This window comes from Pelobates fuscus, chromosome 11 (genome assembly GCF_036172605.1).
Source record: "Pelobates fuscus isolate aPelFus1 chromosome 11, aPelFus1.pri, whole genome shotgun sequence".
Taxonomy (NCBI): domain Eukaryota; kingdom Metazoa; phylum Chordata; class Amphibia; order Anura; family Pelobatidae; genus Pelobates; species Pelobates fuscus.
In genome coordinates, this window is record NC_086327.1 from 32,160,738 (window position 1) to 32,187,333 (window position 26,596).

The window sequence follows — 26,596 nt, forward strand, 5'->3', positions numbered from 1 at the left end:
CGAAATATGTATTAATCATAGCCTGGCAGATCCCGAAAAGAGACTGAAAAATCTGCCAAGTAAAAAAAAAAAAAAAAAAAGAAAGTTTCAAGTGATGTAATGATGTATAAAACTGCCTTTCAGCCAGAGCCTTAGACCAACTTGGGCATTGGCTCAGCCAGAGCCTTAGACCAACTTGGGCATTGTGCAAGGAGAAGGCTACCCAGAAAGATAAGAGAGATCAAAAGTAAGTTCCTCTCTCATCCACATGCATGTAGATATATCAACACTAGAAAATACAAGTGTTTATTACAGGTAAGATGATAATGTGTTGCTCCCTAACTTCAATTAGTTTTTAAATTAGAGATCATGTAACACTTTATATTCTTATACCCAGTCCATTCCTAGAGATGCAATTCCTAGAGATGATCATGCAGTAGGTGAATCTATGCAATTTAGAGTACTTTTAAAGCCTGGCTAGTAGGATAGGATCTGAAATATTGAGCCTTATTGTTACCCAGAATAAGGCCAGATATGTATTAATACAGCTGCACTATATGATCAAGCCCAGGTACATCATTACACAGTTGTGTAGTGTCAGCGTGTCCTATTAAAACATATACACAATTTTGATATAAGAATGCTAAAAAATTACATTACAATTTTTTGTTGTTTATTTTTTTGTAAAAAATAGATATCTAAATACAGTAACACAAAATTTACATAGGAAGACAGGAGGACTCTCGGTAATTCTCCTTTAAAGAGTAGTTTGTGGCTAAGGGTCCATCCCAGTGAAAACGGCTATTAATAGTAAAGCTCACGGTCCACCCAACCTGCAGAAACAAAATGCATTAAAATACAGCTATAGAGCGAGCAGTAAGTACACTTAGAATTATATTTTTCAAATAAATAAATTCCCATGCAAACAATCGTAAAGACATACAGAGATCTATTTCACAAAACTATCTTGCTTTCTTGTGAGCACATCTGAAATCAGGGTGTTATTCTATACCAGAGTGTGAATTGTTGGGATCTCAAAGAAATTTAAAATGTTAGTCCAAATTAGATGAAATTGGAGAAATGCTCGTATATTTTCAGTTTAACAATTTTACTCTAAAGATTTAAACTTCATTCTGAATTGAAGTTGTATTCCCAACTATTTGTACTTGTAGTGAATCACCATCTTACTGTTCTAATAGACAAACATCTAGCTTGCCATGGTTAGACTACCCTTGACTTACAGAGCTGCTAACAAACTTTTTTCTATAAAAAGTGAGGTTTGTTTATGCTGATAACAATGCTTTAGAACTGAATGTCCTAACAAGTCAACCAGATGTGACAGGGCAGTGCTGTATAGTGCGGAGAGGTGGGACAAGTCTATGGGTGCTGTACAGCATGTTGGAAACAGAAAATGTAATTCTAAGATACCTCAAAGAGGGGCAACCAGCCTAACTACAGAGTTCTGTTGGACTTCAACATATAGAAATTGAGTTTACTAGCTGAATGTTGTGTGATATGTAAATGTAGAAATGTGGGCATGAGATGGTATTTGAGAAGGATCTTCAGTGTTTAGGTTATTTGGGGTTTGAAAGACCCAGGAACTGACTGTGGAAATATACTGGACATTATGGGGAACTCCAGTGTGTTGTGTAAGTCTACGCAAACTGTGGGAGATGCTGTATTGCTCTCTAGCATTGTTTAATAAATCTGAAGGTGTGATGTGTATTTGTATGACAATGCTACTTTAGCACATTGAGAAAAACTTACTGTTGGGGAATGTTCGGATCAGAAGTTTCCTTATTTCATCATAGACAAAAATGAGAAGTGCATAGTGTATGCTCACAAACCAGTATTCAATTCTGCAAAGAGAGTAGGAGATATTGATTGTTTCAGATACAACTGTATATCTGGAGAAAAGCATTAGAGGAAAATAAAACTGACCAAGGGATATGGTATCGGTTGGATGCTACAGATATGGATAAATAACGAGCACTGATGATATTCTATAGACTTATTCGATGCTTAGTATCCAAAATGTGGTGAATACCTACTTCATTAGTCATGAGAGTAAGACTGACTAAGATCTATTCTTAAAGTTCTGAGGTGACTAACAGGTTCATGTTTTACTGACATATATCCAATATGTAGGTGCATCTTCATTACACTTATCTAAATCTATCTGCAGTTCAGCCAACACTGACTCCAATGTTAAGTGTGTGGTGCTCTGTACTTGGAAGAATTTGCAAGGTTCCCAAACACCTTAATATGGTATTTTTGCATCTTGACCATATTAGACTCTGATGATCTGTTGCTGCATGGTTCTGCCTAGGTTCACATTTATTGTGGTTCTAGTTAAATTACTTATTAACTGAACCCAGTGATCAGGGCTCAGGAAATACTCATAAAATAATTTGTAACTCAACTGCTGAGACAATGGATGAAGATACATATCTCGCTGGGAAAACACATGAAAACTAAAGAGTGATGTCTCATCAATTCAAAGTGAATTAAATAGGAATTTCAAATTTTAGACCCCAATTACCATTTTGGCAATAAAACAACTGTGTTTTCAATTTGGATATTGTGATATCAAATCTGAAATCCACTTTGAATTCTTGACAACTCACACATTGGTAATTAACTTTGACTGATATTGTTATAAAAAAGAGATAGTTATATGTTCAGGCTTAGAAATATGTCTGTTTTGAGTATGTGTAACATACGGCAATAATATTAATATATGGCTTAAGATATTTAAGGGAAAAGAGATAGAGAAGAAATCATAGGCATTAACGAACTTCTAGTTGCATTACTGAGCTAACTTTCTTTGAAAAACTCACCGAAGGGGCATAAAATGCAGAGCAACATCCATTCCCGGACAATAACATAGGAAGGCCCCTATAATGACTTGCGATGCTACGCCAATGAAGATGACTTTATTTCTGTGTGACAAGGAGAAAATAATATATATGTAAATTGCATTTAAATCCATACAAAACCATACAAATTGGGGCATTCCATTTGTGGTCAAATACTCCAGCTTTTTAGTGTTGTCAAACCTAAAGGGGAATCCTATCCGTTAGAGCATCATGGCCCACAATAGTTCAAATGGGATTGGTTACCAATCTTTTCTCTTGTGCATTCCAAGAGATCTTTGCATAAATCCATCTGTAATCGTTTTATTTAAAAAAAAATAAAAAAAAATTGTTGTTGTTGGTTGCATTCCCTTGAATGCTTTGCTATTTTTTGAAAAGTCTTGGGCTGAATAAATTATTCGGTGGAATTGCATGTGATTGATTCCACAGTGTGAATAGCTGCACTTTACTATAGCGTCAATTATATCATACACTTTGCATATTTTGAATAAATTAAGGTCAGAATTAACCCACGCATATTCCGAAATATCTCTTTAGAACCACCAGTTCCAATTTTACCACCAGAAAAATGATGCCTAGAGTAAATTGATTGGATATGTTAAGTTATAATTGTGTTCCACCCATTTCTAAAACAATCATGATATATTGGTTATTTTCATAATTGTAATTCAGTTCCTAGTAGTGATCAAAACCATAAGATCCAACAAGTTGATGTATTTTAAACCCTCTAAATCATGTATGGAATGCCAGGCCTGGCTCTTACTTGAAGAATCTGGTGGATATGTTGCTGGTCCTTCTTGTTTTGCGAATTAAAGTGTTCACCATCTGACAAACCACAATGCTGATAAAAAAGGCTGAGTAGCAATACCACTCTTGAGACTGGCGCTGTGTGAACGTCTGTAGGAAAAAGAACCATTGCATCTGTTTATTATTTATGTTTGTCTTTATCTCTATTCATATTTATTCAATTATAGACATATACATACGACTATAGGTAAAAACTCCATTATGTCTGAAACCCCTGCTGCCCAGGTTAATTTGCTGACATGAGAGTCTGTAGGCTGAGATAGATATTTTGTAGACTAACTCTTACAAAATTAAATGGTCTGACCTTTATGTCTTGCTGATGCTGTGCCATAATTCCAACTAAAGCGATTTTGCCCTTTGTGTCAATTGCTTTACAAGTGTTCCTTTCCACTGACCTTTAGTGAATCAAAATTCTAAACTATTCTTCAACCAGATGGACTCAAAATGGGCTGCCACTTGAACACTAGGACCCTCTTGATTACACAAAGCAAACTGACATTCATCAGTATGATGTATTTCTCTGCTTATATTTAGTAAGCCTTTCTGTATATATAGAAGGTATGGCTTCCCTTAAATCATCTCCATTGGAATAACGTCTTTGATGCTGCATGTTTCTAAGCTGAAAATTTATATATATATACATATGAGTATATGTACCATAATCCATGCATGTTGACACTCCCTGGCTCTTACATTATTTTAACAAAATTATTTGACTAAACATTTATTAAACGTTTCTGTGACCTGAACACTTTCTAATGTGTCATTTCCTATCACATATATTGGGGAATCTAAAAATATTCAGAGGTTTGGGGATAGATCTCTTATATCCCTCACCCATTCCTGTCCGTAACTGTCAACCAACTCATTATTGGTCGTGGCTTCCCAGTTTGCTCTTAGTCCCAACAATGTTAGTGGACGGAAGCCTTGTTGAGCCATCACGGTAAAGTAATTCACAAAGCCACCAAAGGATTCCATAGCAGCTAAGGAGAGAGAAAGAGTTACAAAGTCTTCTGGTTATGCAAATATATGGTTTAATTCACAAGAGCATCCCAGCAGAAACAAGAAAACATGACACATAATTATGAAGAACACCATTTTCTAGCTACATGAACAGAACCCTGACACTAGTTTGTGTTTTAATCGTTGGATTGTGTATTGAGTGTCATTCCTGTTTTTAAATTGTGCTTCGTAGAACATTCAGGTAAAGGGCAGATATGGCTCTTGGTTGAATAAATGAGACAGAACAATTTGACAAAGCCTTATTGTAAACGAAATGTTTTATTGGTGTTTTACATTATATTATTGATTTTATTATTTTGTTTTCTGATAAAACTAGTTTTTACTTTATTTGGACTTTATTAATTTTATCCTTGAACATTTTATTCGGAGGATTTCATACTTCTGTTTCCTAGGTGGGGAAGATACCATCTATGCATTATAGGATTAATTGCATGATTTTGCTATTACATGACGAAAAGTCATGATTTTATTAAAGACACGGAGGCGAGTATTGCATATCCCTTTCTTTACTGTTGACAAATAGCAGCAAAGGAAACAAACAGAATGAAAAAAAGAATGAACATGTGATAACATAGGCCCCTCCCCCTCAGGTCCCAGTATAACAGGCAGCACTTCCCTTCCATTTCCCTCTTTCTGCAGATGCGACCAAAGAACAAAGTCCATAACTAGAGTAGTGCGAGAATAAAGTCCCAATGTAATAACAGAAAAAACCGAAGAGGTAACATCAAAAACTGGGAAGTGCGACCGTAGAATCCATAGGACCGATGGAGGACAGCGGGAGGAGACCAATAAACCGGACCCTTGTTAGACGTCTTACCAGATTAAGCTGTGGAGATATAAAGGACAGGAGCCAACAGGTTAAAGTCGATACTTGCAACTAGTTACAAGGTTACACCAGCGAGGACAAGGACCCTTGTATATACAATCCCACAAAACAATCAATGTTAACATATCCAGCAATATTGAAAACAACAAGTCTAAGGACGGCCCCACTCACCGTCCCAAACCATACTATGTAGTGTATCGTGGTATGAGTAATTTGGGTGGGGAGATACATACTTACCAGCGTATAAAAATAACAAAAAAAGGGTGGGGCAATACTCGCCTCCGTGTCTTTAATAAAATCATGACTTTTCGTCATGTAATAGCAAAATCATGCAATTTTATAACAAGACACGGAGGCTCATATTGCAAGTTTAAAGCTGATCCATTATTACAGTGAATGTGTGTGGGGCCGGTCGAAAGTAGAATTCACGGAAGGTAGATTCCCTAGACCAATCAGCTGTTCTCATAATGTCTTCTAAGCGGGCGCCCGCTGACATCATAGAAGAGGCTGATGCCCCTCGTACTGAATGGGCGCCAAACACTGTAGTGTCAATGCCCGCTTGGGTTAGCAGCCATTTCACCCAGCGTGACAAGGTAGTGCTGGAAACTGGGTGAAAAGGAGGACGGAAAGATAAGAACAACTGATGAGAGGCAGTAGAGCGGTGTGGTTCGGTGCGAGATTCATATTCACGAAGGCAGGTCACCGGGCATAGCGAAGGAGAGGCAGGGAAACTAGGGTAGGATACCGCTTTGATGGAAGTCTTAGTGCGCCTGCTGATGTTAAAAGTTACCCCGTCCGGGGTGTATGACTTGGCATCGACGTCCAGTGCACTAACATCCGAGACTCTCTTGCATGAGATGAGACAGAGCAGGCACACCAATTTGGCGGACAGCTGTTTGAGGGAGAGTCCAGCGTTAGCGGGCCAGGATGAGAGGAAAGTCAAGACAACGGAAACATCCCAGGTCGTGGAGTAGCGGGGCCTGGGCGGCCTTGAAAATCTAGAACCCTTGACGAGTCGGCACACAAGAGGGTGTTGTCCCGCGGGGCGGCCCTCGAAACCTTGGTGAATAGCCGAGACAGCGGAACGGTAAAGGTTAATAGTCCTGTAAGCTTTACCGGCCTCGAAGAGGGACGTCAGGAACTGCAGGATCGTTGTTACAGGGGCTGAAACGGGATCCTCGTTCCGAGCCATGCACCAGCTAGCCCAAGCTCGCCAAGCTGACCCATATGCCCGTCTAGTGCCGGGAGCCCATGCTGCTGCCAATAAGTGTCTAGTTGCGTCCGAAACTCCTGGGATTTCCCAGGGTCCCCGGAGATTCGCCAAGCTAGAAGTGGGAGAGAGCCCTCTAGCCGGAGGGGATGGTAGCGCCCCGTCGGGTCTTGCAGCAGGTCGTGGTGCCCCGGCAGGAGTCGAGGGTAGTCCAACGTCATCTCGAGCATTTGGGGAAACCAGGACTGCGTTTCCCAGAATGGGGTGATCATGACTAGCTCCGCCCGGTGTTTGCGGGCTTGCAGGAGCGAGCGAGGGATCATGGAAAACGGGGGAAAGGCATAGAGGAGGCCTCCCTGCCAATCTTGCAGGAAGGCGTCCACTGCCTCCGCCATTGGATCCGGCCTCCAGCTGAAGAAGCGTGGGAGTTGGGCATTGAGCCGGGAGGCGAAAAGGTCTATGGTAAATGGTCCCCAGAGAGATGAAATATTGGAGAACACCGTCCTGGCTAATCTCCAGTCGCTGGTGTCTGAAAGATAACGTGAACCCCAGTCCGCTTGGACGTTGTGCAGACCAGGTAAGTACTCCGCGTAGACCATCAGGTTCCGTTCCAGGCAGAATTCCCAAAAATCTTTCGCCAACCTGGCCAAGACCGCCGACTGTGTACCACCCAGGTGGTTGACATACCTCACCGCCGAAACATTGTCCATGCGGAGCCGTATGCATGATAGGGCACGGTCCTTGGCGAAGCTGCGGATGGCGAAGGAGCCTGCCAGAAGCTCCAGGGCATTGATATGTAGTCGGGCTTCGGACTCCGACCACCGGCCCCCGGTTGAGATTCCCTCGCAGTGGGCTCCCCAACCGTGTAGACTCGCATCCGAGTCGATCGTGAATTCCGGCATTGAGCCGAAGATGGCTTTGCCATTCCATGCAGACAGGTTGAGAATCCACCATCGCAACTCGTCTTTCGTCTCGTTGTCCAGAGAGACCAGGTCTGCGTAGGATGCCCCGGCTCTTAGGTGAGCGATCTTTAGGCGCTGTAGCGCTCGGTAGTGGAGTGGGCCTGGGAACACGGCCTGGATTGAAGAAGCCAGCAGGCCTATGAGGCGTGCCAATTGGCGTAAGGTGAGTTGGGGTCGGATAAGGGCCCTGCGCAATTCTTTGCGGATGGATCGAATCTTGGATGTCGGGAGACTCAGTGTTGCGGCCCCCGAATCCACCTGGAATCCTAGGAATTCCAAGCGGGTGGCGGGGGTCAGGCATGACTTTTCCCAGTTGATTATGAAACCTAAGCGTGACAGGAGGTTTATGGCTAGTCGGAGATGTGTGAGGAGGGTGGAACGCTCCTGAGCCATGAGGAGAATGTCGTCCAGGTAGACGATTAGTCGAACTCCTCGACTGCGTAGCCAGGCCATAACGGGCCGTAGAAGCTTTGTGAAGCACCACGGGGCTGAGGATAGGCCAAAGGGCAGACAGGTGAACCGCCATGTTTCGTGTCGCCAGTAAAAGCGTAGGAGGTCCCGAGAGGCCTCCGCTATTGGCACTGTCAGGTACGCGTCTTTTAGGTCTAGTTTTGCTAGCCAGTCTCCGTGAAGGAGGAGATCCCTTAGCAGGTGAATACCCTCCATCTTGAAATGGCGGTACCTGACTACGGCATTGAGGGGGCGCAAATTTATGACTGGCCTCAGTTGGCCGCCTTTCTTTTCCACTAGGAATATATTGCTTATTACGCCCGCAGGGTTGGGGTGTGCTAGTTCGATAGCCCCTTTGGACCGGAGGGTTGAAAGTTCTTCGTCGATCCGACCGCGATCCTGGAGGGAAAAGCGGATCGGTCGAGGAGGGGGAATGTGTGTAGGGCGGCAGGTGAGTTCTATATTGAAGCCCCGAATAGTGGCCAGTACCCAGGGGTCTGAAGTGATTTGTGACCAGGCTGGGAAAAAATGTTGGAGTCTGCCCCCTATGTAACCCGGAGAAGAAATGTGTGGTATAAGGCAACTCACCGTATGGTCGTCTTGAGTTTGGGTTACCCCGAAGGCCTCTGGATCGCCATTGACGTCCGCGGGATGGAAAAAACATGGGGCGGGAGGTCTCCTGGTACTGGTTATAGTGCTGAAAGGAGCCTCTTCCCGTGCCACGGGATTGGGGGTAGTTGCGGCCGGACAGACGGCTCCTGATTCTGCCGGCCCTGGTAGAGACCCGCCCCTGGAATACTCGCCTCATGGAGGCCTGGGCCTTATCTAGAGCCGTGAATGCCCCCACAAAACGCCCTAAGTCTTTAATGAAGGAGTCTCCGAAGAGGAGTCCTTGGGCGTCTTTGCCCGCCTCCGTAAGGGCGAGGTTGGCCAGTTTGGGCTCAATCTTGAACAATATGGCTTTACGCCTTTCAATAGATAGGGAGGTATTCACACTCCCAGCAATACAAATTGCTCTCTGGACCCAACCTCTAAGGTCTTCAGGGTCGACCATGCGGTTCTCCGCTCTGGCGTCTTCCGCCAAGTCAAATAATTTGGCCAAAGGCCCGAATATGTCCAGGTGCTTGTCCTGGCAGGACTTCAAAGCGGACTCTAGTCCTTTACGGGGGTTCCAGCCCAGTTTAGTGAGGAACTGGGTCATTTTAGGGTCAACCTCTGGGGTGTCACACACCTTGTTGGGCACCAGAGGCCTAGGACACTCCGCCCTCAATTTGTTGCGGGCCGCCTTGCTTAAGGGTTTTCTGACCCAATTTTCCAGGTAAGTGGCAACGTGGTCGGCCGGGAGCCACTCCGCCGACCTCGGATGATGAAGGTCATCCGGGTCGAAGAGTGGGACCCCCGAGGGATCCACGAGGGATGGCCCCGCAGCCGCGGGGTTCCTGGTCCCTGTCTCGCCTCCGGGCATCTCTGCCTGAGCAGAGGAAAGGAGGTCGAGAGCACCATCGGCGGAATCCGCATCAGAGTCGGTGTCTGACTCGTTCATAGCCTCCTCATTTGACCCGATTTCTGAGTCGGTGTCGCTCTCAATCTGTGCTCTAGCACATTTCCAAAGCCGCGCCCGTTCTGCCTGGCGCGGAAAGGCTCTTTTGCGTGGATGGGACACGCTTTCTGGGGCGACCGAAGGTACGCCAGTCATGGTGTTTCTGGAGGCAGAGGAGTGTTTAGACTTACGGGCAGCCTTTTTGAAGTCCCCTTTAGATACCTCTCCCTGAGGTGTTAAGGTGCCCGAGAGTTGCTCGTCTGAAGGACGGGGCAAGAGGGCTTGCGAGATGGTGTGGGAGAGGGTGGAGGACATAGACCCCATAGCAGCCATAATGGCGTCTGTCACTGAGCGCTGTAGCGCTAGAAACTGCGGTCCATCGGGTTGGGTAGTCCCATCCGCCATAGAAGGCGAAATATCTGAGGTGACAGGGGCCTCAGTTCTGAGTACTGGGGAATCCGACTCCCCAGAGTGAGCGGACCCAGTAGATAGTCTGGGTTTAGGCATAATAAAGGACGTATGGGTTAGTCACCCAAACAAACTAAGCAAAGGAAGAAACGCTCTCACCAGGGCCCAGACCAGCGACACACTAAGAGGTAGGGACAGGATGTCAGAAAATGGTCGCCGGGAATCTCGCGGGATTCGCGGCACCCGCGAGATACGCGGTGAAATTATGAAACAAGGAGAAGTGTGCAGAGAGGCGCTCGAGCAGAAGAAACAGACAAGGTTACCTAAGCAGGGGAGGTCTGGGCCCTGAGGCTAGTGTATAACGACACAAATACTAACCATAGAAATAAAAGACTAAATAAATACAAAGTAAATAAATATCAATTAAAATATCAATGAACAGTATATAAGAGAAATATGATGAGAAAATATGGCATGTACTTATCTTTGTGTCAGAGCAGCAAAGAAAGAGGGAAATGGAAGGGAAGTGCTGCCTGTTATACTGGGACCTGAGGGGGAGGGGCCTATGTTATCACATGTTCATTCTTTTTTTCATTCTGTTTGTTTCCTTTGCTGCTATTTGTCAACAGTAAAGAAAGGGATATGCAATATGAGCCTCCGTGTCTTGTTATAAAATTAAAACGTTACTTTGCTCTCCTTTTGTGAGTATATCTCCTTTTTTAAAATACTTTTTTAACTGTTTTATTCATATAGAGAGCACTATTTTCTGTTTTTATTTTTATTTTATTAGCTGGTGTACTCTCACTGGCAAAATACAACATAATAAAAGAGAACACTTCAAGCAGCCACTGACCACTGCTCACCGCTGACGGCCCTGAGGATATCCTCCAACATGGATAACCAAAAACTATTTCCAATAGAAATATAAACTCCTGTGTGGGGGATAACCCCTTATAATAGAATCAATAGATAAGCAAACCAAATCAGGAGTTAGTATGGGTAAGGTCATTTCATCCCTGTCAGGAGTCCTTGTAAATAGATGTTGTTAAAACTTAACGTTTAATAATATGTACAGTTGAAATAGTTTATTCAAACACCCTTAATACCAAGTTTATCCTCCAACATGACACCAGGACCTGAATCAGCATATCCATAGGCGGGGATTATACCGTCCAGGGGAATATATCTGGAGCTTAAGCTCCAGAAAATTGTAAGTGCACTTCTTTCTTCTTCTTCAATATTACCAGCAACAAAAATACTGCACTATATTTCGTTTTATTGTCTTTTTATCAATGCATATTATCCTATACTTAATAGGATTTGAGGATATTATTGAAGGCACTGCTTCCCTACATTCCCCTTACACACGGCTCTTGTTTGTATAGTGAAAATGTTCATGGTATATTATTAATGGTCTTGGTGTGGTAGTTCGTCTCACCTATGTGAAAATATGAATATGACAGCAACTGCTGATTCACCAGACGATCTTTCAGAGGATTCCGTGGTTTTCGTGTCATAATATCACTCTCTGCTTTTTCATATGCCAACGCAATGGAGGGGATCTGAAGAAAAATGATGACAATTTTGGAGATCACATTAATAAAAGAAAACAGAAATAGAGAGAATGATGAGAAATGGGTAAAGTAGATAATAAAATGGAACAGAATACATGATAATAAGATGGAACAGAATACATGATAATAAGATGGAACAGAATACATGATAATAAGATGGAACAGAATACACGATAATAAGATGGAACAGAATACATGATAATAAGATAGAACAGAATACACGATAATAAGATGGAACAGAATACACGATAATAAGATGGAACAGAATACACGATAATAAGATGGAACAGAATACATGATAATAAGATGGAACAGAATACACGATAATAAGATGGAACAGAATACACGATAATAAGATGGAACAGAATACATGATAATAAGATGGAACAGAATACATGATAATAAGATGGAACAGAATACACGATAATAAGATGGAACAGAATACATGATAATAAGATGGAACAGAAACTAAAAATTGTTTGAGGTAGTATAATATTGCAGCCAGTTGTACATATTCTGGACCTATTTGATATCTGTGAGAAGTTCACATCTAGAACATGCCTCCAACCAATTCAGAGTCAATATATGGTAGGGAACTCTGTGTAATAATCCTTGCAGTTAGGGGTTACGCACATCAGTTTAATGACACAATGGTATGGTAGTTGTAATATTTTGGTTACTTGGCTGCAAATCTATTGCAGTTGGTATGGGTTAGAAATTGCCAAGTCTTGTGTAGGGTGTCCAAACCTTTTTGTTGTTCCATCCCATTGTACATCGCTACGGAATTTGATGGCGCTATATAAATAATAAAATAATAATAATAATTATGCTGGATGGACACATATATTGTGTGAGTTGCATTAAATGTACTCTGTGGCACATTGTAGACATATATATGTCCTCATGAACATATATGGTTTGTAAGGTCTGGACAATATGCAATGCAGCAGAATCCATACATTTCTATCATTTGCAAAGCTGAAACCAGGTTTTCTTGATCAGAGGAGCTAGGATTTGATCTTAACTGTGGTTCATATGCTCTTACTGAGGTATGTACAGTAGTCACGTATATCCTACACAGTTTGTTTTCATTCCAGCCATTTTATCTGTCATGATACATTGTCTTTCCCTGGATACTTACGATATCAGTACCCAGCTCTATGAAGAGGATAGTGATGGTACCGAGGGGCAGGGGACAGCTGATGATCACATACACCATGAAAGGAATCATCTCTGGGATATTCTTTGTCACTGTGTATCCAATCGACTTCTTCAAGTTATCAAATATCAGGCGACCTGCAAAGTTAGAAATAAATAAACTACAGGAGAAAAAAATACATGGAACATATTAAGAAGATAATTGAGAGAGTAAAATGAGACAATTATGGGATGGCATGAAAAATAGTAGTTTGTGTACTGGAACATGTGTACTATAGAGAAATGATTATGTCTACTACATAGGATTCATAGCATAATAAGGTTTGATCTTTTTGGAAAAGAGACCTATTCCATATAAAAGCAGGTTACAGTGATTGTTGTTTGAGTTGTAATATCGGTCATTGTATATAAGTGTGTGAGAAGCCTGGAGAATGGGTGGAGCTATTGTGAGTGTATATAGTTGAATAAAATGTACAGTTTCTCAGGTCAGGACATGTCTCTGATTATGGCTTTGATTTAATAAGCTTTCCAAATGATTCAATACTGTTAGAAAAACTATCTTGAGATGTCACCATTAAAGTCTATAGGAATTTTTGAAGATAAATAAATACCTAATGGTATTGAATGATTTGAAATAGCTTATTAAAATGAGGCCTAAATTAGTATATGGTACAATCCAACACTCTTACAGTTTGCTATGTATTTGTTAATCCGATCTAGTCCCTGTTTTTTCTTATTACGAGTAATGTTTAACCCCTTAAGGACCAAACTTCTGGAATAAAAGGGAATCATGACATGTCACACAAGTCATGTGTCCTTAAGGGGTTAAAGACCTGCATACATTGGAATTTTGCTACAGGTATTCTAGCAAGCATAACTTGATGGACGCAAGTCTCTTTTCAGCTATGTAACTATGTAGTGGCAGCATGCGTGACTAACAATTCAAATTGTGCACTTGCCTTCTTCTACTCCTGTGACAATCGAAGCAAAGTTATCATCGAGCAATATCATATCAGCAGCGTGTTTTGCTGCATCCGATCCAGCTATCCCCATCGCTACTCCAATATCCGCTTTCTTCAGAGCTGGAGAGTCATTCACTCCATCTCCCGTAACAGCCACAATCGCCCCCTGTGGAAAAACAATGACATTCATTGACTTTGGACATCTCAAAACATTTTCTTTTCAACCTTTCCTCTCTGAGTTTTCTTATTTGTTTTTCAATGTTACGACACTTGTTGCAATACACATAATTATTTTCTAAACTCACCAATCACTGTCACTATAGAATCTAAAGTTTTCATACCTTATTAAAAATAATTAGTTATATCTTTCCCTGTATATCTCACTATAAGTTACTCTTTCTTTATATTTTTTTTCTGTTCTTACCAGCCTTTGGCAGCCTTCAACAATAAGTAGTTTCTGCTGCGGTGAAGTTCTTGCAAACACAATTTCCTGATGGTGTCGTAGGATTTCATCTAGTTCTGCTGAGCTCATGTCAAGTATCTCGGCACCGTTCACCACAATCGCTCGAACATCACTGTTAAAGATAATTCGTGAATTGGTAAGGGTGTGGTGGTAGAGGGAATACATCCAGAAAAATGGAGTTGTAGAAAGGATTACATGCAGAAAAATAGGCATCATGAAAATGTAGATGAGATATATGTAAAACAATGACGATTATTGCTCTACCAAGCATAGTTTGAGTATCCTGGCATCTTAGGAAGCAATTGTATTATAATACTAATCTTGATCTTGTTTTTGTTACGGAATGATTAAGGTAAAAATTAAGTAGGCTTATTTGGTGTAAGAATGCTATAATTAATTTTTTAAGGAAAAGCAATAAAATCTAATTAGGTTAATGTGCTGTGTACCCTCCAGTTCCCTTACTTATTTTCCTTCATTTTTATCTCTCTATCTTGTATACATTATAATTTTTATTTTATTTACTTGTTTCTTTTTTTTTTCACTTTGTTTGCTGTTACATATTTAAACACGCAGTAAAAGCTCGATTAAAAAAATCTAAGCATGAATTCAAAGGCAAAACTCAGATAGCAAGAACAATGGGTGTATGGAATAGGAAGAGACACGTTGCAGTAACAAGGGGCAACTGACCTGCGGTTAACACTTGTAATGGGAACCTGTAGTCTCTCTGCAATGTCTTCTGCTGTCTCGCTTTCACTTGAGATGATGCCCACACTCCGTGCAATAGCTTTTGCTGTAATTGGATGGTCTCCAGTCACCATAATAACCTAGAGTAAAAAGTAACATGTCATCAACCACTAAGCAGAGTGCATCAATGTGTATCTCCTATATAAGAAAAAAATGCTCAACAATTATTCTTAGGAAAAGCTTTGGGAAGATTACCTTGAAGCTGGTTCAATGTAAACCATTATTTTCTATGCAGTATATTAGCTAAAAGCCTAAGGACACTAACCTTGATACCAGAGCTTCGACACTTCATGACAGCATCTGGAACACTGGACCGAGGTGGATCAATCATAGAAATCAGGCCAACAAAACACAACCCAGTGAGTGGGAAATTCACATTTTCTGTATCAAATGGATAGCCAGTTGTGTACACCGAAGGGGGCAGTTGTAGATGGCAAAACCCTATGTAAAACAAAAGAGAAATTTGGTTTGACTTGGAGAGTTTGTGGGAAAACTTAATATAAAAAACTCTGCTGGCTTAAGTTATGTGAAATTGGCAAGTGGATGACAAATAAGTGAATAGAATGTCTTCAAAAACTTCTTCTCCTACCTAGAACCCTCTCTCCAAGACTCCCCAGAGCCATATACGCCTTTTGAAAGTTGTCTTTCATTTCTTCATCTAGAGGCCATTCCTGACCGTTCATCATGATGGTTTCACATCTCTCCAGTATCCTTTCTGGTGCTCCCTTCATCACCAGAAGATACCCATTCAATTTGAAGTCCTCTGGCTCGTGAATGGAGACCTGTAGAATTTATGACATGTCAAATATTAAGATATAATTCTGTATTAAGAATGATGCATGTCTATCAGAGCAAATGGGTGATATTTAAGCCTTATTTCCATTCTAAAACAGTTTTTGTCCATTGCTCAGTCTAAAAATATGGTGAATTCCAAAGTATTTGATCCCTATTTTGTTCCTATTGTGACTATAAAAGAATAAACAACATGACTTATCCATAACAGATTGATGATAGTTTTCCCGAGAGCCTTCTTTACATTTGAATTACTAGTTGTCCATGTACCACATACTGTTATTTAGGGGCATGTAGAAGAGCAAAAACCTCATAGAAAAATGTTTGAACGAAAAGAGAAATGTACTCAAATAAGGTGCCGCTCAAATATGTTGTTGCTTTATAAATATTTTCTATATTATTATAATTATTATTATTATTATTATTAGCAGTAATAAAAGCAGCAGGGTGATATGTATGGACATCACTTGCCTGGTACTTGTTACTTGAGTTGAATGGAATCTCAACAATTTTGCAACTTCTTTGCCTTGCCTCCATAACGTTCCCCAAGAGGTGCTCTGTAAATTTTAATATAGCTGCTTCAGAGGCATCTCCATTGACAGTTCTCTGCAAGGATACAAGTAGCAGATAAATGTTAAATTCAATCTTCAAGCGTTGCAAAACACAGAAAAAAAAAAACCTCAAAAACCCTGGAGACATAAAAAAACACAATCCATCCAGTTAGCATGCTCAGTGTTGGGTATTTACCTTATTTATGGGCACATCATCCTGACCACCATTGAACTCTGCTCGGTTACAAAGAGTGGCGATCGTAAGCAGTGACTGCCATGTGGGGGAGCTCTGATCAAACATTTCACCTAGAAACAGAATAAGAGTAGGTGTGATTTTGTTCTGGATATTTCATACTCATGTATACTGTGTCTGCATGTATCTAGATAGTTCTCTGTAAAGCCACATTTTATTCAAATGTTATTAATACACATATTACTCAACAAGTACACAAATTACCCCAAATTACATATTATCCCATAATATCCTCAGTGTTCTGCAACTTTTTTATATTATAGGCTTTATTAATGAAATACGCTTAGAGTTAGTAATGGGTAATCATTAGAGCAAGGGCAAGTTTTAGAGATAGTTCTAGGACCATGATAAGGGCTATGTTTTTGTTTTTTCTTAGAACAGCAAGAGGACATGCGTGATATCCGCAAGGGCAATGACTGCTATGTGTTGCCACTGTTCTTAAATCAACCTCCCTCCTATTACTGAAAATTGGTAGAGGAGCTGGGTAGACAGAATTAGTTTGTTTCTGTTAAAATACTGTGTTCATGTATTCTGATGCAAAAACTTGTATGTATATATCTTAAGTGTTATATAATGTTCCATCAGCAGGTGGTGCTGTTTGCAGATCTTTCTGTTCACTGTTTCTAGGGGTAAAGCAATACTTTTGAAGAGATAAGGCTGTGCACACTTTACTTCTGTAAAACTTTTCAGAATATGCAACAGTTACTCTCTACCCTGCTTCTCTCCTGTAACTCTACTCTCTAATGAATGAGGGGCTGAATTCATGGGGCAGCTACCACTGACAATTAAATGAATATAGTCATAACAGCGTATGTATAAATATATTGTAGTGCACTGTGGGTGACATCATACCATGCAATAAAAACAATATTGCACAAGTCAACTGACACTGTGCAATGCTCGACCCCTACACTCAGTGCGGCAATGAGACACACATATTTTGGCCTGCCCAAGATTGGCAGGAGTTACACTCACGGTGAGCACACGCACAGCAAATGAAACAGAGCTACTAATGCACTTGCTGTATGTTACATGTTATTCATATATAACAATAGAATGTTTATTCATACCCCATTAAGGTGAGATTTGGCATATTCGTTGAACTGTATAAATGGACATGATATCTTGTAAGATCTAACCTATCTGTTCTTCACTGGTGTCTGCATTGTGGATTATGTTGTCAAACCACATGTGTGCCACAGTCATTCGGTTCTGCGTCAGAGTGCCGGTCTTGTCAGAGCAAATGACTGACGTGGACCCAAGAGTTTCCACAGCTTCCAAGTTCTTCACAAGACAGTTCTTCTTAGCCATACGAAGTGCAGTGAGTGAGAGGCAGACCTACGATACATGTTACAAAAATTAATGACACACAGAACAATGTAATGCTTAAATCAGTAAGCAATCATTAGTATGATTCTTGAGCAAATTCTTAAAAGTGTAGTAATCACCACGGAATTTTCATGCTAACTGACCAATTTCTAGAATTTTGCCCCAGAATTGCTCTTTTTATATAACACGGTTTGTAACCAACATTTCTACTGAGATAAATTTTACCAAATGTAAGCTTGTGTCGTCAGATAATCCCTATATATTGGTGTCCATGTCTTGCATGAATGCAACAACACATACATGACACGTACATGATACTTTCCTGTATATTAATATAACAGAATATAATCAAAACATACTGTAGAAGAAGAAGAGGATTAATAAATACTCACGGTGACAGTGCATAGTAGACCCTCAGGAACGTAAGCCACTACAATGCCAATGCAGAATATGATAGCGTTAAGGGCACTATATCCCATGGCGATTGAAATGATAAAGAAGACACCTCCAACAAACACAGCGAGGGCACTGATCATTGTTACAAAGTGTTCAATCTCCAGAGCTATAGGCGTCTTCTGATCTCCAACTTGTGAGGCTAAAGATGCAATACGACCGATCACGGTTTGGTCACCCGTGTTAATCACAATTCCATTAGCAGCACCTAGATTTTAAAAAAAAAAGGGTTACCTTGTATTCTGTTAACAAGTTTTATAGTCTCAGAACAATATTTTAGAATTAAATCTAAGACACATATATATTGTGTAAGTCAAACTATTGTCAATTATTAACATAACACCGATACATTGCACAGATTTGTTTAGATTTACAAAAGGGTATAGTAACATAACTTTGTTTGACAAACAAAAAACAGACTGATATGGAAGGTTCTGCACGCTAACACGCTACCAACATTTAAGACGTACCCTCTAAGCAAGTGGTGGAATAAAATCCCAAGTTCTTGGTCTCTAGAGGATTTTCATCTGTGTATTCTGTACTTCGAGGTTGTGGCTCTGATTCGCCTGTCAGTGACGAGTTATCAACCTGGATTGTGAAAAAAGGGATAAATGAGGTTTGCACTGATGCAGTGAATACTAAAATAACCCATTATTTTTCTAAAATAGGGATTGAACAATCCTTCAAAAAATAGACTATTTCCTGTACATATTTTTACAGATAAGAGCAGATAATTTTGGAAATTCTAACTGTACAGAATTGCACATTAAGTGTCTCAGGGAGATGCCATTGTAGTTATCGATGATACTTCGATTTCTATTTATACAACATACTACAACATACTATTTTATAATAAGATATTTTAATAATGAAACTGAAACCATCAGATTCCATAGTGGATGTTTTCTGCAACTGGAGTTTGATGAGACATATTAGAATGTTGCTAAACTTTACTGTTAAAAGACTGTTTGCCAGTGAAATTAATATGTTTTAAATCCACCTATTTAAAAAAAAAAACATAACGTGTCATTGCTCACCTTAATATATGCCAGCTGGTGTTTTCTCGTCATTTGAGGCCTGATGGAGAGGCATTGGGGCACTGGCACATATTGCCTGTGTATCTGTCTCTGCTGTGTATTTCTCTGTGTGAGTCAGAATCACACACTTCTAGCTTATAATACCTCTATATAGGTGTGGCGAAAGTAACCTCGCCACTGGGTTTTGGAGAGGCCTCCTTGCCAGCCTCCTGCCCTGTGACTATGGCCCCTGGAGTGTATTGCCTTTTAAAACACTATTTGTGCATATTGGGACTTAGCACAATGCCCCTTTCAAACATGTGGCGGCGGCCATCTTAAATTGTCCAGCAGTGTTTTGTCGTCAAGAGTATTGAACTGATTTGGGCATGGGACCATGTGCACGGAGGGGCAAAAATAAGACTTCCAGGAAATTCCTGAACCCCTGAACCGATCTGGGTGATTTCTGGATATGTTGTTCACCCAGATCGGGGCTATCAGGGGATGTGGGGATATGTTGTATTTTGGGGTACTTTTTGGGGTTTGTAAAAATGTATGTTTTTTCTGCTTAGAGTTAATTGAGTTAGTCCATTGTCTTCATTAATTATATCACATGCAGATGGGAGGGATTGTGTGCACTGTATGGGAGTGACTGAATGTAAAACTATGTTTTTATTGGCTTGTTGTTCCTGTGCCCCTGTGCCCCACAAGGTCCACCTGGGTGGTAACCTTGTGGGGAAAACTGTATAAAAGACCAAGCTGTTCAATAAACCCTCAGATCTGCTGAGTTCCTGTTTTACCCTCAACATAGAGCCTAGTCTCATGTGTGGGGGAAAAGGCTGCATCTACATTGGGGGATTGCTATACTTTGTATACTCCCCTGGACTATAATCACTAAGCTTTTTTAAGAGCTTGTTCCTGCTACTCTCTCTTGGAGGAGAGGTTCACCCACTGGAACCTGGAGCCTTGTCGTAGGTCCAGGGTGGTTAGAAGACGGCGAGTTCCCAGCCAAGCTGTAACACTGGACGTGGGGACTGCGGTGCTGATGGTGTCTGGTGGAGTGCTTGGAGTCCTCGGGGAGCACAAGAAGCATCCGTTGGCGCAGTGGCGGATCCAGAGCCTGATCTCGGGAGGGGCACTTGTAGATTAAAGAAATAATCCAGGCACAATAACCACTACAGCTCAGTGTAGTAGTTATGGCGCCAGTAGTGCCAGGATCCCATCCCAGAGTAAGTAGTCAAACCGTTGAAGAACAGTTTGACAACTTACCTGGGGTCTGCTGGGATATAGGGCTTAGGAGAAGTGGTATGTGTTAGGGGTGAAGTGTGTGTGAAAGGTGCAGTGTGTGTGCGTGTGCGTGAAGGTGGCAGTGTATGTCAGGGTTGCAGTGTGTGTGTTAGGGGTTAGTGTATGTGTGGGGCAGTGTGTGTGTGAGAGAGCTGCAGTGTGTGTGTGTGAGCGGTGCAGTGTGTATGTGAGGGTGGCAGTGTGTGTATGTTTGGGGCAGTGTGTGTATGGGGGGCAGTGTTTGTGGTGTAGTGTGTGTATGGGGGGCAGTGTGTGGATGGGGGAGAGTGTGTGTATGGGTGTGTAGTGTGTGTATGGGGGGCAGTATTTGTGGGAGAGTGTGTGTATGGGTGTGCAGTGTGTGTATGGGGGCAGTGTGTGTATGGGTGTACAGTGTGTTTATGGGGGGCAGTGTTTGTGGGGCAGTGTGTGTATGGGTGTGCAGTGTGTGTATGGGGGCAGTGTGTGTATGGGTGTACAGTGTGTTTATGGGGGCAGTGTTTGTGGGGCAGTGTGTGTATGGGTGTGCAGTGTGTGTTTGTGGGGCAGTGTTTATAGTGCAGTGTGTCTATGGAGGGCAGTGTTTTGGGGCAGTGTGTGTAGTGTGTGTATGGGGGGGGCAGTGTGTGTAGTGTGTGTATGGGGGCAGTGTTTGTGGGGCAGTGTGTGTAGTGTGTGTATGGGGGCAGTGTTTGTGGGGCAGTGTGTGTAGTGTGTGTATGGGGGCAGTGTTTGTGGGGCAGTGTATGTAGTGTGTGTATGGGGGCAGTGTGTGCAGTGTGTGTATGGGGCAGTGTTTGTATGGGGGGGAGGAGGGTAGGGAGGCTTTTTAATTTTTGTTTTAATTTAATAAAAAATATTAATTATGTCCCCCCTCCCTTCTTACCTTTACTGGGAGGAGGGGGGACATTTCTCCATCCCTGGTGGTCCGTGGGGAATCCCTGGTGGTCCACGCTCCAGGGCTAGAGTTCACTCTCGCGAGATCCGGAGTGTTGCTGTGGTAACCGCGGCAATGCTCCGTGCTCGCGAGAGTAGGACCCGGTGGAGCTGCAGGTAGAGCTCCCGGGTCCTCTCTCACTCCCTCCCTGCCGGCTGTCAGCAATGTGCCTGCGGTTCAGGGAGGGAGATCTCTGATCTCCCCTCCGGTCCGCAGGTACATTGCAGGGCTGGCACTTGGACAATGCCAGCCCTGCACTAGCCAGCAGGGGAGAATCTCGGGGGGGGGGGGCAATTGCCCCGTTGCCCCCCCTGGATTCGCCACTGCGTTGACGGAGGTACCCAACCGGGATACAGGAAGCTCCATTTCAATAGGTGTCTTATTTATCTAGACATAAAACATTTCTGTGTCTCCCTGTGTGTTTTTAGACTTTTATTAATTGGCAGTTTCTCAAATTTACTGTGCATAGACTGGATTCATCATCTTTCTGTGTAGATAATACTACCTTTTACATTTCTTAAATAATACAGGCTATGCTTTTCCATGTTGCACTACATCAATTATATCTGTTATGTTAAGGTTATAACAACTTTTGTGCTCAGACATTAACGGTCAGTGATAACAATACTCTCTTTTTGGATCTTATACTTTCATTCTCACCTTGCAGCCGTGGACCTCCAAAAAGCGCAGATCTGCAGGGATTTTGTCTCCACCTTTTACGAAGACAATATCCCCAAGCACCAATTTCTCTGCAGCTATCTCAACACGCTTCCCATCACGTAGTACCAACGCTTGCTATGGTCAAACAAGGAAAAGTGAGTTACAACTACTGGATGTTTATCCCATGTCCTATCCTTCCCTTCTACTAAATGTGACATGTCTCACCTGTGGCACCATGTTCTTGAAGCCAGCCATGATGTTTGTACTTTTTGCTTCCTGATAATATGCGAAGGCAGCTGTCAAAACCACTACAGCAATTAGGATGATGGCCAACCATAACTGGAGATGAGAGATTTTAAATGTTATAGGGGTCGAAGAGGCAAAAGGAAAGAACATTTATTGTGAATGTGTAATAATAGCAATTGTTAGACGAGGAGGAAATTAGTTATATCAAACCAGGAGGATGCATGCATGTCATTCCTTCATTTATTTAACATAAGTTCATTGAATGCCCTTATATTTTTGTTGCAAGGTACGGTAAGTACCGGTAGTGATACTCAGCCTTGAAAGACAACGACCTAGACAACATATTTTGAATTCAAGCAAGAAGAAGACAGAGAGTGCTCTGTATGTGATATTTAGACATGGGGTTATATATGGAACAAATTCTGCTGAAATTAAGTAAATTGATTCAGCAATTATGGGTTAAATGATAAGAGGGGTGAATGTGTATTTGTTTTTATACTTACATTATCTTTGGACACAGTAGGATCCTGAGCAGCCTGGAGACCATAAGCCATGAAGCACAAAATTGATCCAATCCAAAAGACAATGGAAAATCCACCAGCCATCAGTTTAAGGAATTTTATAATTTCTGGGGTTCCTTTTGGAGGAGTTAACTTATTAAGTCCATTCTGTTTGAGGAGTAACTCAGCGTTCTCAGAGCTCACACCCTACAAATAATCCAAATACAAGGAATATTATCAATATTTATTTTGTATGGACAAATTTAAAAGTTTTGTTTTTGATCTATAGTGTTTTGCTAAGTGTTCAGGTGTAGGGAGACAAGTCAACATGTTCTAAGGGAGCAACTTTACAATGTCAACCTCAGATATTTGGCAGGAATTAAATAAGTAAATAAATTGAACAAATAATGCATTGTGGTACTGAGAACTTCTGAGATTTTTTTTGGAAGTGATTGGAAGTCTCACATTGCTTATGATTTTTTGGGGTCATGAGTACAATGAAGCTAAATGTTTTTGATGTTATCTATGAGCTTAGTTGTACGTCATGGTTCATGTTGCCACAGTTTTTTAGTGACTGGCATGAAGCTTGTATGGTAAATGATATCTCTTCTGGGCATGGCAGGATTATTATAACATACATTACTTGCATGGGTGCAGTTGTGATAAGATTTTACGAGTTTGGGAATTTTTTTATTTTTTTTTATAATTTACCTGCTTAATATCCACGGAGTATTTCTTTTCCAGATCATCAACTGTTGACATGTGATCCGTCTATGAAACACATAACAAACTGTGTTATAGCACGTTCTCAGAATTCTCCTGTTATGCCCCTTCCCTCTTGTCCTCATCCTAAATGTTGACCATGTCAATGGGAGCTATAAGATAAAACATGCTCTCCCTTTCTTTTTGTCCATGTTTATCCATGTCCCAATCACAAATATAATTTCTATTTAATTACCCTTAGTTTTAAATGTCTAGCCTTCTGCATGTCCACAACCTGTCTGTTTTGCCCAATATCTTTCACGCCTCGCCTAACACGCAATCCAGCGAAGATAACTCAATAAATCCCCAGCTGTTTCCTTTGCAACTTTACATATGTTATAAGTTATTCTCTGCTTTCAGTTTTCTGATCCTCATGGGAAAAGCAGTTCAATAACATTTGGAGATCTATTTTTTAACCACTACACATATAAATTTATTTTGTCCAAATTTGTAATTAAAAACTAGCTGCTATTCAAATACTTCACTCTCTTACCCTTGGACTTTTCTACTTTTCCTTTTTCCTTAACACCTTCTGAAAGATTTTTTGTATTCATCAGATACCCGTCACCACTATAGATTTTTGTACACGTTTTCTCTCAGAGGCTTGCTCTTTCCCCTTTGTTAACACTTACAATCACCAGTTCTTTTTTCAGGTTTTCCACCTTTTTCTCAGATTTTCCTTTTTTATGAAAAAATCTTCTCTTCTTTTCTTCTGGTTGGGTTTCTGTATTATCAAGTTCGATACTGTAGACATCAGGAGGTTCCTGCAGGTGATAGTAGAGTTATATAAAGGTTTGTAGCACATGCCATGGGTGAGAAGAAATGGGACAAAGAGATGGATACAAAGAAGCCATGGGAGATTATTTATAGAGAAAATGTGGGACACAGTGCTAAAACTGAGACATGCAATTTGATTTACTACTATATCTACATGTGCACTATATCTGTTACATAACAGACCACATACCATGTTAGTCCTCCTGTCCCAAAAATAAGAAACTTTAGAAAATTCAGAAAAATAAACTACCACCACTATGGAGCATTTATGGAAAATTCAGAAAAAGAAACTACCACCAATATGGAGTATTAACAATTGCATATTGAAGTTACAACACATAATTTACACAGGAAATCTTGAATTCTTGGGTCAACTATTTGCAATCTTTGAGACATTAATTGTTTTTACTTTAAGCCCACCACTACAACTATCAGTACAAGAACACCTTTGGGCATGACACAAAACTACCATTGTATCTACACAACTTTCAGAAAGTATTCTAGTCGTCAGATTCACAGGCTTATCCTATTATTCAGGTGAGGTGGGAGAGGTGGCTGATTTTCGCTTTGTATTATTTGAGCCTCCGCTTCCCCCATTTTGGTCAACCTGGTCTCCACTGCAGAGACCATACATCCACGTCAGGACTATAAGTGACATTAGCAACAGAAATATTGTGTCTGTTACAATCCACCTAAGACAGTCATTGAATCTCTTAAGGAGCAGTTGAAGAGAATGAAGAGAGCTTCAGTCAATGTTGGAGGACTATCTCAGTGTATTCTAAATGATCTGTGCATGTTTCAAGTTAAAGTTAAACCAGTTTAAGTATTACACTTTATCCAGATGCCAATAAGCCAACATATACAAATTCTATACCTCATTATGTCGGACAGTCTCCTCCCCAGGTTAAAATGTCTGTGAATTTGTAAACTAGATTCACCAGGTTCCTTCTTGATAAACTGGAACACTATAGTCACCTAAATTACTTTGTATCTCAATCTCTAAATTGAACTTTAATCACATACAGGAGGCTCTTGCAGGATCTAGGAAGCTATTAACATAGCAGGGGGATAAGAAAATCTTAATTAACAGAACTTGCAATAAAGAAAGCCTAAATAGGGCTCTCTTTACAGGAAGGGTTTATGGAAGGCTGTGCAAGTCACATGCAGGGAGGTATGACTAGGGTTCATAAACAAAGGGATTTAACTCCTAAATGGCAGAGGATTGAGCAGTGAGGCTGCAGGGGCATGTTCTATACACCAAAACTGCTTCATTAAGCTAAAGTTGTTCAGGTGACTATAGTGTCCCTTTAATGTCGGTCAGTGGCAATAGCAGCCATAGGCACAGCACAGAAAGTGGTTGAATAAGCAGGAGACATCAAGCTAGCATTGTATACTTATTTTAAGTATTCACTGTTCTCTGCATAAGTCTCAATGTAAATAAAAATTGACATAAAAATACACTCAACAAACATCCAATGATACTGTATTAACTGAGAGGCATGTACTAACTATCGACAATAGAAAAAGTACATTATATGAATGGCATGGGACTTAAAATAGAAATAGTTATAATTATGTCTAATTTTTTTTAAAATTAATTATGTAATCCCCAAAAATGTACGTCATTTTTCAATCACAAAAATATATTCACAAAATTTTAATTATTTCAGCATACCGGATGATATAAATTTAAAAGCAATTTAATGGTGTTCATTTATCATGCTACATCTTGCAAGTAATATTTTTTTACTTGTGTTATATTTTATTGTATTATAGAAATGCACTTATTTTTATTGTAATTATTCTCAGCGAAATAATTTTTGCTATAAAAGTTCAAACAAGAAAAATGAAACAATCAAACGGAACTAATATTATTATGACTTTTTTTTCATACACATTTCATTTTTCCTGAGACATTTTTCGTATGAACACCATACTGACATATGTATACAGTACTAGTTTCCCCCCTATTCTATAGCCTAGCAGATTATATTAAGTAGATAGTAAATAATAATAATAGCAACCATAATTGAGGTTCTTACCTTTGGATTCAT

At 40.7% G+C, this 26,596-nt stretch overlaps 1 protein-coding gene across 1 annotated transcript; it reads right to left on the reverse strand.

Moving 5' to 3' along the window:
- Positions 1-728: 728 nt before the first annotated feature.
- LOC134576784 (potassium-transporting ATPase alpha chain 2-like) lies at positions 729-26,596 on the reverse strand. The gene is made up of 23 exons (XM_063435486.1): positions 26,585-26,596; positions 24,398-24,529; positions 23,715-23,774; positions 23,007-23,210; positions 22,483-22,596; positions 22,258-22,392; positions 18,831-18,948; positions 18,300-18,568; positions 17,718-17,916; positions 16,522-16,631; positions 16,246-16,380; positions 15,572-15,764; positions 15,248-15,423; positions 14,926-15,062; positions 14,200-14,350; positions 13,773-13,941; positions 12,797-12,951; positions 11,520-11,643; positions 4,500-4,645; positions 3,619-3,752; positions 2,820-2,921; positions 1,747-1,838; positions 729-812 (listed from the first exon to the last, which is right to left on the reverse strand). The coding sequence occupies exons 1-23, from the start codon at positions 26,594-26,596 to the stop codon at positions 784-786; spliced, it is 3,096 nt and encodes a 1,031-aa protein (XP_063291556.1). The 3' UTR covers positions 729-783.